This window comes from Anomaloglossus baeobatrachus, chromosome 7 (assembly GCF_048569485.1).
Source record: "Anomaloglossus baeobatrachus isolate aAnoBae1 chromosome 7, aAnoBae1.hap1, whole genome shotgun sequence".
Lineage (NCBI taxonomy): Eukaryota > Metazoa > Chordata > Amphibia > Anura > Aromobatidae > Anomaloglossus > Anomaloglossus baeobatrachus.
This window is the reverse complement of record NC_134359.1, coordinates 281213824-281226083: the sequence shown is the minus strand read 5'-3', so window position 1 is coordinate 281226083 and position 12260 is coordinate 281213824. Positions and strand designations below refer to the sequence as shown.

Here is a 12260-nt window from a genome sequence, read left to right as displayed (position 1 = left end):
TGGTCATCTTCAATTTGTTCCCAAGATATGTCTTCCTCTTCCCTGAGTGTATAAATCTAGTAATTTTTTAAAGCTAAGTGGGCGTGGCTATCAGCTTTTCTCTGTGAGCACCATCTCTATGACACGCCCCATTGGCTAAATTGACTATTTGCATAAAGACGGCGCTATATCTCAGGAATTGAGAGGCGTGGGAACAAAAGAAAAACAACGCCAGATTAGGGAGTATAGCGCCATTTACACCCGGTAAACAAAATTACATATTTATGGCAGGTGACAGATTGACTTTAAAGTGAATAGAATAGTAATACAAATCTAATAATGTTTATTAGTATGCACCGGTGTTTTCCCACTTACCATGTATGCCAATAAATGATATTATTGCCTATGGTTAGATCCTGAAGGGGATGAGCCGCCATGTCCTCATAGTCACCGTACACCAGAGCATTGATCAATCCGCTTGTAGTGTATCGTTTATTCTGCAAAATCTCACTGCTCTTCCCCATATACAACGCGACGGCTCCGCCGCCCTTGATGAGCACACGGGCGTTGTCAGGCAGCGTGTGCTGAGCTGGATATCAGGGAATGAAATGGTACAGATGACACAAGAAGGAACAAAAATAATCCCCCCTACAGTCCACATCACATAGGTCTATATCTACATGGATTGAGAAAGATCTGCACTTTTTGACCGAAACGCGTCACATTGTACATTGTACTTTTTTGGAAATGGAATAAATAAGGCAAAGAAAGAAGCTAATTTGACGCGGGTGCCGATCTTCATGCTTTCTTTTATTGTGGAGTCCATCCTAGGATCTGGGCACCACAATTTGGAGTGCCCCTTTGTTTTTTGATTCACATAGGTCTATATCTAAGGATAGGAATAGGAACCCATCCATGGTTCATTTGTGAATTTGCTTTCTGATTTTCTGAAAATCCATAAATCCAATGATCTATGTCTGTCGAGTAGTTCTGACAACTCAATAAACCACTTTACTTAACACTCCATTTTTTTCTGAGTTTTTAGTTGGGATTTTTTTCACTCGTCAAAACCTTTTTCATATCTTTCCGTTCCACAAGAGGATTTGAACATGATTTGATCCTATAACTGCATAATACACTATATTACTTATGTACTTCAGCATATTATGCAGGGTTGAATAGGCTTCAATACATGACAGGCCTGAAGACCATTGTTAGGCCTCTGGCTGCCATAGCAACCCATTGGCACCCTGGAGTTGCATTGCTTTGTAGTGATGCCAGAGGCCGTTGTCACATTGCGTTCCTCTCCCTGTTCAGTGGCCCCGTCGGCGCTAACGTCCTAAACCCGTTTTGCAAGGGGTACGGACGGAAGGCCTGACAGGACCACTGAACGGGGAGAGGAGCGCAGTGTGAAAGCAACCTAACAGAGTTTGCCCACTTTCCTCTGCCTAAATGTATAGATAATGTGGTTGCTCCTACTGTGTTGGCTGAGGTGTAACTGTGTCACCCAACCAAACCGAATCCAGTGGGACAATGCTGGACGGTCGCATGTCCCAGTTTAAACTGTACCTATAACACCTATATAGTTGAAAATGATGGTGGAGCTGGGAGCTTCCAACTCCCTGCTCCACCATTCATTTGGCAATGGAGCATAATTGGAGGGAGACCATACTATGAGGAAAGTGGGTAATGTAAGGGCATCCTACTTTGTGTGGAAGGATGACTGTGGGAACAATATATTGAGGTAGGCTGTGGGGGTAACATATTTTGTGGTGGCTGTGGTGACAACATATTATGGGGAAGGCTATGGAGGCAACATATTGTGGGTAACATATTGTGTGGTGACTGTGGTGACAACATACCGTATCATGGGGAAGGCTATGGAGGCAACATATTGTGGTGGATGCCTGTTGGGGGTCATAATAATGTGTATTGAGGGCACTATATGGGAATTATTATGTGTGGGGGGCATTGGGGTATCAAACTGTGTATAATAATGCATAAGGGTCATAAAGAGGGTATCAAACTGTATGGGAATGCTAAGGAGCTCCACTATTTTTCAGTGGGCACACAAAACGTAGGCAGGCTTATTGGTGTGGCTAAACGGTAGAAAAATGTGCACCCCTCTTTTTGTCCTTTAGAGTTGGGAGGTATGGGGTAACTATAGTGGATGTGGACCCTGGCACTGGAACAAAGGAACTGTTTGGGCCCATATGAAAAGACCAATGCTATCAAAGACACCTGTGACTTCGGGGGTGTTGTAAATTTTGCATTGGAGCTCAAGATCTTCAAGTTAAGATACTAGCTACTGGGTTAAATGACCAGGATCAGAGTTTGCTCCGATCCCAGTGGTTGTAGAACAAGTCAACTATCTGTTGCATCCAGTCTTTGTTGGTGGACACCCTTGTATGGATCCATACAATGCATATGTAGGCAGAGAAATAATAACCAAAATGTCTACAAAGTCTCCAAAAATATATTACCACCCCACATGGTAGTCATATCTAATCCATGCAAAATAAAAACGTAATGGTAAATTTTGCTTACCTCGATTATCATGCTTTTCACTCACGAGCAAAAACAACCCATTGGTGTCAGTCTGACCTCTAATTTCTGCAGCGTAATACACTAGTTGATCCATCGCACTAATAAATGCCAGGGTCAGACCATAGAGAAGGGTTGATGGTGGCCCATGGATTTCCACGTATAAATCCTCCGCATAAGGAGATGAAACTTCATTCAGCATGACTAAAGACATGCTGCAGTGATTCTCACTGCCCGGTGACGGATGCGTCAACTGGAAGGTCAACTGGCCATTTATGTCCAAACACCTCCCAATGGACTCATCTGAGATCTGAAAATTAACATCCTCCAAGAAGGCTTCCATTCCTGGTGTGAGGACATCGAGAAGGTCATCAGCTTGGTCCGTGCTCTTTGTCTTGTGTACCAGGGCATCCACCAACCCCTCACGGGTTATATCCATCGCATTGACGTAAGGTCCCTTTCCGAAATAAAGAGCTATGGCATCCGGTCCGTTCTGAATGGTGTTAGGTGGCAAGATAATTGTGGGAATCGGTTTAACACTTGCAGACCCAATTAGGAAGAATCCTTTTTTATCAGTGTAGTGTCCGGTTAAGTCGAGGACTTTATAGGCTGTGTTCGTTTTGCCGTTATAGAGAACCAGTGTAAAACCATCGAGAGAGACATTTTGTTCGCCGGTGTGACGGAGTTCAATAAATTCCGCAGTATCATGCCCCGGATTATCTGGGTTGACTTCACTGATGAAGAGACGTCCTTCCAAATTTACTTCCTTGGAGTTTTTAATAAGGTTCTGACTTTTAACAACCAAGAAAATCCCAAGCAACACCACCACTGGTAATTTTGAAGATGCCATATCTCGTTTTACTTCTTTACCAAATCCTTAAAGATCTTCTAAGAAATGCGATAATTAGGAGATGGTACCATTCAATCTAGGAGAGAATATGGGAATATAGTGTTGAGTATTTTGAGGAGGCAATGGAATCTCTTCTTTAAGGCCTCTTTCACACGTCCTTGTCTCCGGTACGTGTTTGGTCCTTTTCCTCATGTACCGGAGACGCGGACACACGTAGACCCATTAAAATCAATGGGTCTGCGCTCACGTGCGTCTTCTGCCATGAACCGTGTGTACGTGTGGAGCATATGTGTGTCCGTGTGCTCCACACGTCAACATGTCCATTTTTCTCCGGCATCACGGGTGTCACACGGAATGCAAACGGACCACACGGAGGTGTTCCGTATGTCACGTGCCGGAGAAAACACACGTGTTTGAGAAAATAAAAAAAAAAAACTTTACTCACCTTCTCCAGCCCTCCTGTCTCTGCCGCTGCTGTCACTTGCTTCCGACCGCCGCTCATTATGCTCATTGAATATTCACTTCACTGCGGCCGGAAGCTGCAGCAGCGGGGAGACGGCAGGACAGGAGACCAAAGATCAGCCCCACGGACAGCGACGCCAGGGACAGGTGAGCATAAAGTTCCCATTCTCCGTGTGTTTTCACGGATAACACACGGAGAACACACGTAGGCCATAAACACGGCTTACGGAGGGCAAAACGCACCTCTGACACGTCCATGAAAAACATGCGTAGTTTTTCACGAATGTGTGAAAGAGGCCTAAACCTGATCTTACAAAAAATCAAAATTCTAAAAAGAAAAATCATTCTAAATTTTACACCTAAATCTAAACTTAGGCCATGTTCACGTATGGTGGATATCACAGTTAATTCCACTCTAAAATACAACCTGTCACCAGGTCAAAAGTGGACAGTTTTTCACTTATTTTATTCCTGCTGTTTCTCTGAGTGTTACATTTTTTCTTTTTTTCTTTTTTTTTGGGTGATAATTTTTAAGGTCCTTAGCAAGAGGTGGTAATTTTGCAGAGCAGCCTAAAGACACGCCCCAGAGGAATCCGTGAGCACCGACCACTTGGTAAAGACAAGAATCTTGGATCGAATAGCGGTTTAAAAATAAAAAAATAAATAAAAATATTACTTAGGGGAGCAGTGGGAATAAAATCAGAGCACATACTTGACAGTTTGGACCTGGTGACAAGTTCCCTTTAAATTACTGTGAAATCCACACTATGCATCTGAATATAGCTTCTGTAACTCTTAGTTCACATGCATCAGAAAACAAAAAAAAAGTGATAATTGAATGGACCAAGGAATTTTATTGGAAGGACCAAGTATTAGTCCCATTGAATCCCAATAGGAGCGTATCTGCTGCGGGTCTTTGGAACAACCAGAGCATAACAACACTATAAATAAGGAAACAGCCCTAGATGTCTGTCCCGGAAATATTCAATTAATTAAAATCTGATGTATGTGGACATACCCTTCAATTAACAATCAGAACTAGCTTACATCATATACATCCGCCTTAAAGGGACATTTATAGCATATCGAGGTGTATATATATATATATATATATATATATATATATATATATATATATATCGATACATACTGATTTTTTTTGCAAACTGGACCTCATAGTTTCAAGCTACAGCTTTGAAGACAGATAAGGGTCTGCAATTTAGATTTTGTGCGCTACTATGTGACACTTTACAGAATCGGAATGAGGTATTTAAACTAAATATGTCACAAAATATTTCCCTACCATTTATGCAAAACTTATTTTTTATTTAATTTGGTAATGCTTTTTTTTTCTTGATCTGTATTAGAAAAAAGAATATAATTCTAACTACACTGGAAACTATTCAGACTTCCTGTTCTTTCAGAAAATGCACATGTACATTAGCAGCAATAAACTGAGCCAGACCCTATTTGTTGTATTGAAGCATCTTTTGTGTTGAAGCATTTTTTTGTATAGGGGTCTCGTATAGAAGGGTTAAGATGATCGTGAAGATAGGGTAAGGAGATGAGCTTTGACATCCCTTATTGTAAATGGTGGATCTTGTGTTATCTACTGTATATAGAAGGCTTATCAGTCATTGTACAGGAGGGGGAGGTGAGCTGTGATATCACATATTGTGAATGGTGGATCCTGTGTTATCTACTGTATATACAGTAGAGGTGTTATCATTCATTGTAGAGGAGGAGGTAAGCTGTGACATAACCTATTATAAATGGTGGATCCTGTGTAATCTACTGTATATAGGCTTGTTATAAGTCATTGTACAGGAGGGGAGGAGGGGAGCTGGGACAGCTATTATGAATGGTGGATCCTATGTTATCTAATGTATATATACTTGTTATCAATCATTGAACAGGAGGGGGAGGAGGTGAGCTATGACATCATCTATTGTAAATGGTGGATCCTGTGTTATCTACTGTATAAAGAGGAGTTATCAATTATTGAACAGGAGGGGGAGGAGGTGAGCTGTGACAGTACCTATTGTAAATGGTGGATCCTGTGTTATCTACTGTATATAAACTTGTTATAAGTCATTGTACAGGAGGGGAGGAGATGAGCTGTAACATCATCTATTATGAATGCTGGATCCTATGTTATCTACTGTATATAGACTTGTTATCAGTCATTGAACAGGAGGGGGAGGAGGTGAGCTGTGACATCATCTATTATGAATGGTAGATCCTGTGTTATCTACTGTATATAGACTTGTTATCAGTCATTCAACAGGAGGGGAGGAGGTGAGCTGTGACATCATCTATTATGAATGGTGGATCCCGTGTTATCTACTGTATATAGAGGTGTTATCAGTCATTGAACAGGAGGGGGAGGAGGTGAGCTGTGACATCACTTACACCCATTTTGCTTCCTTTTGCAGCCCCCTAGCCCTCGTGATGACCATTTTACAGCCCAAAACTTCAGGTCCCCATTGACTTATATGGGGTTCTGTGTCCGGGGTCAAGTTCAGGTACCGAACCAAATTTTTAACTGACACGGGTCTGCTCATTCCTAATCATTATATCAAAAAACATTAGCAAAAAAATGCATTTAACAACAATAACCTGATTTAAACAATAGATAATTTTCTGAATACACATTTCTGAGCTTTCATACTCCTAGGACACAAGTGGTTGACATATACATGGCGATGGAAATGTTAGTCCTAATTGTAATAAGGCATAAAACAAACTATATTCTTTAATGGAAACCTATATCACATTAGACATGATGTCTGATCTTCCAGTAGAATATTCTAGAGCAGAACAAGCTGAGCAGATTTATATATAGGTTTGTGGAATTAAGATTCAGTATAACTTGGAATTCATCCAGTGAGATCTTGACTCTCAGCTGCAGAGTCCAGTGGGCGGTCCTAATATTAGATCCACCCACTGGACTACTGAGAATAGTCACTCCAGTCAATTCAATTAAAAAAATACCATTAATTCTAAATCTTTGCCCACCAACCTATATATCAATCTGCTCAGCTCCTTATGCCCAAAAACCTGGCCCATGTCCAGGTTATCTTTAAGATTCTTGTGGAAGTTCCAGGCTAGTAACACAGAGGAAAAAGTGACAAAGTATACAAAATATGAAGTAAGAAAGTTGTGTCTTGATACTAACCATAAGCAGATGCTCCTGGATTCAGATATCTTGGGGAAGTGGTTACATAGGTCACATTTTCTCTCCTTTTAGACACAAAGACACATGACCATAAAGTGAGGGGTGTTTTATAAGTCGCTGATATTCTGGTGACTCAATGGTGTGCGTTACTCACAGGATATGTAGTAATAATTATGACATGGAAAAAAAGTTTACATTCCAAACCTAATAAATAGTCATAAAGAACATAAAATTAGATATGTCATTATGATTAATGGAAATTAAAAAAATAAATAAAAATAATCTAGAAAAATATCACAAAAATTATTGGCAATGGGTCACATAGTTAGAAAACAGTACAGTTCACTTGTAGAAAAGTTCCCACAACATCAGCATTAATTAATTTAATATTTGGATAAATCAGACTTTTACTTTTTTTTATTTCTTGATTTTTAATATGGGATTCTAAAAGAAAATATTTGAATATTTTTGAAAACTTATTTTTTACTGTATTTTTAGTCCATTTATGGAACTTGAATCTACAATCATCTTATTGCTTGTTTTATATAGTGCAATAACAAAGTATTGCAGTGTATAGTGTAAATTGCTGTCTCCTATGATGCTCAGCCTGTGACTGGGCTTCATAGAAGTACTGAGCTAAGAATCATGGGGGGGGGGGTCTTCAGCACATTCCTAGCTGCTATGGCAGCCCATTAGTACCCGTGGATGATGATGGGAGCTGCTGAGCACTCCATTTAAATATTGTTGTCAGAGGTGCACAGCAGCATCTCAATGGTTAACAGCAGGGATAACAGCTCCGCTCCGGCTGCTGCTGTTAGACAAAGATAGTTACATAGGTTGAAAAAAGACTTCGGCCCATCTAGTTCACCCCTCCTCTACCAATTATACATTTTGTCATTAAGCCATTTATAATCGGCAATGTTGTATATACTGACGAAATAATCCAGCCCTTTTTTAAAAGCTGTTATAGTATCTGCCCTTACTACCTCTTATGGTAGGACATTCCACAATCTGACTGCTCTAACTGTAAAGAACCCTTTCCTACTTAGCTGCTCTAACTGTAAAGAACCCTTTCCTACTTAGCTGCTCTAACTGTAAAGAACCCTTTTCTATTTAACTGCCGGAATCGCTTTTCTTCCACCCGCAGTGAATGCCTCCTGGTCCTTAGTATTGTCTCTGGAAGACATAAGTCATGTGCCAGTCCTTTATATTGACCACACATGTATTTATACATATAAATGAGATCTCAGAGGTCTTTTTTTCTAAGCTAAACAAATCCAACTTTTTCAACCTCTCATCATATGTGATACCTTCCATTCCTTGTAGTAGTCTAGTTACCCACTTTTGAACTGACTCTATCTTCTTAATATCCTTTTTAAAATGTGGAGCCCAAAACTGGATCCCATATTTTAAATGTGACCTTACAAGTGATTTATAGAGGAGTAACAATATGTTGGGATCACGGGATCTAATCTCTCTTTTTATACATCCTAAAATCTTGTTTGCTTTAGCAGCTGCTGCCTGACATTGAGGGCTGCTGCTCAGCTTATTTGTAATGAGAATACCCAAGTCTTTCTGTTCTGTAGTCCCGAGTTTACTTCTATTTAATGTATATGCAGCTATAGGATTACTCCATCCTAGGTCCATTACTTTACATTTTTGAACATTACATCTCATTTGCCAAGTGTCTGCCCATTCTGACATCTTATCCAGATCGTTTTGTAATATTATACTATCAAGGTCAGTTTTTAATATCCTACATAGTTTGGTGTCGTCAGCAAAGACTGACACGTTACCATAAATCCCATCCACAAGGTCATTAATAAAGAGATTAAAAAGAATTGGTCCTAGCACAGATCCCTGCGGTCCCCACTGCTGACTATAGCCCATGAAGATAGAAATGCAGATTTGAGCCACAATCTACACTAAATCTGCATAAAAAAACGCACCGTGTGCACACAGCCTAGAAGTAAATTATTACAGTAACATTTTAAAACATGATTTCGGATAAGTGGCTTCACCGGATGTAACCCGCAGAACTACGCTTATCATTGGAGGAGATGGAAGAAAAGGGTTAATCTGCGCTGCCAGAAAAAGATCACTAAAGATCAATGGGGATTAAGATATTTGATTTTATTGTTCGACACGTTTCGGAGCCGTATGACTCCTTCTTCAGGAAAAAAAATTAATAGTGTATTGATGTACATTATTGATTTTTGTTCCTGAAGGAGTCATACAGTTCCGAAACGCGTCGAACAATAAAATCAAATATCTTAATCCACATTGATCTTCAGTGATCTTCTTCTGGCAGCGCGGATTAACCCTTTTCTCCCACCTTCTCGAACGCTATGCTCCTGGGTTCTGCAGCAGCCTTCCTCAACACGTGGTTATAGTGGTTGTGTTTGTAACACAAGCACACCAGGTTAGTGCACCTAATTTAATTATTTCTGGTACCATCGCATAAGACACCATCTGCGCCCCCTCCTTCTTTGTCATTTCAGTTTTACTACATATAGAGTCGTATCACAGTGGCTCAGTGGTTAGCACTGTACGGTGGCTCAGTGGTTAGCACTCAGTCTTGCAGTGCTGGGGTCCTGGGTTCAAATCCCACCAAGGACACCATCTGCAAGGAGTTTGTATGTTCTCCCCATGTTTGCGTGGGTTTCCTCCGGTTTCCTCCCACACTCAAAAGACATAAGGATAGGGACTCTAGATTGTGAGCCCCAATGGGGACAGTGTTGCCAATGTATGTAAAGTGCTGTGGAATTAATAGCGCTATATAAATGAATAAAATTATTATTATCACGTCTTAATAAGTCCCAGGGGTGGTTAATGTGCCCAAAAAATAAATAGGAGGTGGTTGGATAGATTTTTACAGATGACTTACATGTATGATGTGACAATTACCCTGTCTTTGACCAGATTATTATCCGGCCTATTCACATTTTATCATGGATAACGGAATCAGACCTGGAAGAAATATAAGAAGGCTTTCTTGCGTTGTCCATTTACAGTAATCACCCCAAGACGTGCCGGGAGACATCAGACACTACTGTAAGCTAAGAAGAGTGTGGTCTCTGCCCCCCCCCGGCCCACCACTGTCATACTACTGTATTCATGCGTATAATCCCACCACTAATTTAGTATTTATAGGCCCCAGAAACTTACTGAGCATCCTGTCTCCTCCACCGCATGTCTGCCCTAATTTTTTCTGAAGGCCACTTCCCAGCTTCCTCTTCTCCACCCCTCTCATTCCCAGAAACCCAGGATAAAAAAAAAAAGACTGCGTTACTTTTCTCTGAAATCTGAAACCTTTAATGTACACGTCGCTGTAAAACACCAAGATCTGTTTTAGGATCTTTTCCCCACTGAAGGGATTAGGGTTGGGGGTAGAGAGCGGGCCTGATCACTGCCAGATGTGGGTCATTGCTGGTGGGAGTCTGGTTAACCCTTCATGAATACACACACTGACCACCGGCCATCAACGAGCACAATTGTGTGTGTCTGTAAGGCTACTTTCACACATCAGTTTTTTCCCATCAGGTACAATCCGGAAAAAAACGGGTAAACCGGATCCGGTATCGCATCCGGTTTATCCCCATAGACTTGCATTGTAACCGGATTGTACCTGATGGCTTTGCGGTGCATCCGTTTTTTTCCGGATGCGGCAAAATAAATAAATGCGGCGGCCGGATAGAACGTTCCCTGCAACGTTTTTTGCTCCGGCAAAAAAACCGCATTGCGCCGCATCCGGCCGCTGCGGCGCATTTTCAATGCATGCCTATGGATGCCGGATGCGGCGCGATGCGGATAAAACCGCATCCGGCCGCCGCATGCGGTTTTTTCCACTGCGCATGCTCAGTAGCGTGCTGCAACCGGAAAAAACCGGACCGGCCGCATGTAACAACTTATGCAAAGGATGCGGTGTTTTCACCGCATCCGTTGCATAGGTTTCACAGCCGGATTGAGCCGCACGGCTCAAACCGGATGTGTGAAAGTAGCCTTAGAGTAAAGCCCCAATACACCGTAGACTGGCTGAACGATGGCTCCTCCAGCAGCCATCTAAGGCTACTTTCACACCTCCGGCTTTTGCAATGCGGCACAATCCGGCACTTTGCAGGAAAACCGCAACCGTTTTTTTTTGCTGCCGGTTGCGTTTTTCCTGCATAGACCTTAATTAGTGCCGCATTGTGCCGCATGGGCTTGCGTTCGGTCCGGTTTTTGCCGCATGCGGCAGATTTAGCCGATGCGGCGGCCGGATGGAACGTTCCCTGCTACGTTTTTTGCTCCGGCAAAAAAAACCGCATCGCGCCGCATCCGGCCGATGCGGCGCTTTTCCCAATGCATCCCTATGGATGCCGGATGCGGCACGATGCGGCAAAAACCGCATCCGGCCGCCGCATGCAGTTTTTGCCACTGCGCATGCTCAGTAGCATGCCGCAAGCGGCAAAAACCGGACCGGCCGCATGTAAAAAACGTATGCAAAGGATGCGGTGTTTTCACCGCATCCGTTGCATAGGCTTCACAGCCGGATTGAGCCGCACGGCTCAAACCGGATGTGTGAAAGTAGCCTAAGACTACTTTCACACATCAGTTTCTGCATTCAGGCACAATCCTTTTTTTTCCTGATCCAAAGGATCCGGCAAAAAAATGTAAAACCGTATCCACCGGATCCGGTTTTTAACAGATCCGTTATGCCGGATGCGTAAAAAACCGGATCCGTTGGATCCGTTTTGCATCCATTTTTGCATCCGTTTTGTCCGTTTTTTTGATGGATCAGTTTTTTTAATTAATTTGGTGCATGCGCAGTTTACAAAAACGGATCCGGCAGCCGCATCCATTTTTTACCGCATTGCGCCGGATCCGGCGTCCATAGGCTTTCATTGTAAAACACGCCGTATCGCGCCGGATCCGGCGCGATGCGTTTTTTTTGCCGGACAAAAAAACGTTGCAAGACACGTTGCCTCCAGCCGCCGCTTTAATTAATTTTGCCGCATCCGGAAAAAAACGGATGCAACGCAAAGCCATCAGGTACAATCCGGTAACAATTCAAATCTATGGGGATAAAACGGATGCGGTACCGGATCCGTTTTACCCGTTTTTTTCCGGATTGTACCTGATGGAAAAAAACTGATGTGTGAAAGTAGCCTTAAGCCGTCTCTCCCATACTTAATACTCAAGATCCTGGCCTCTGCCTGAGCTGGTCTTAAAATACTTGGGTGATGATAAAATTCAATATGGACTACT

At 42.1% G+C, this 12260-nt stretch overlaps 1 protein-coding gene across 2 annotated transcripts in view; it reads right to left on the bottom strand.

Moving 5' to 3' along the window:
- The window catches only part of LOC142245504 (uncharacterized), a 41724-nt gene extending 31477 nt beyond the window's left edge, over positions 1–10247 (bottom strand). Inside the window, exons 1-4 of one of the 2 annotated variants that reach the window (XM_075318255.1) lie at positions 10182–10247; positions 7014–7078; positions 2527–3449; positions 355–568 (exon numbers count right to left, since the gene is read on the bottom strand). In XM_075318255.1, the coding sequence (XP_075174370.1) occupies positions 355–568; positions 2527–3373 (1061 nt within the window). In that variant the 5' untranslated portion in view covers positions 3374–3449; positions 7014–7078; positions 10182–10247. Of the gene's footprint in view, positions 1–354; positions 569–2526; positions 3450–7013; positions 7218–10181 lie in introns of both variants that reach the window. The other variant, XM_075318254.1, reaches the window with a different exon arrangement.
- Between the last annotated feature and the right edge of the window lie 2013 nt (positions 10248–12260).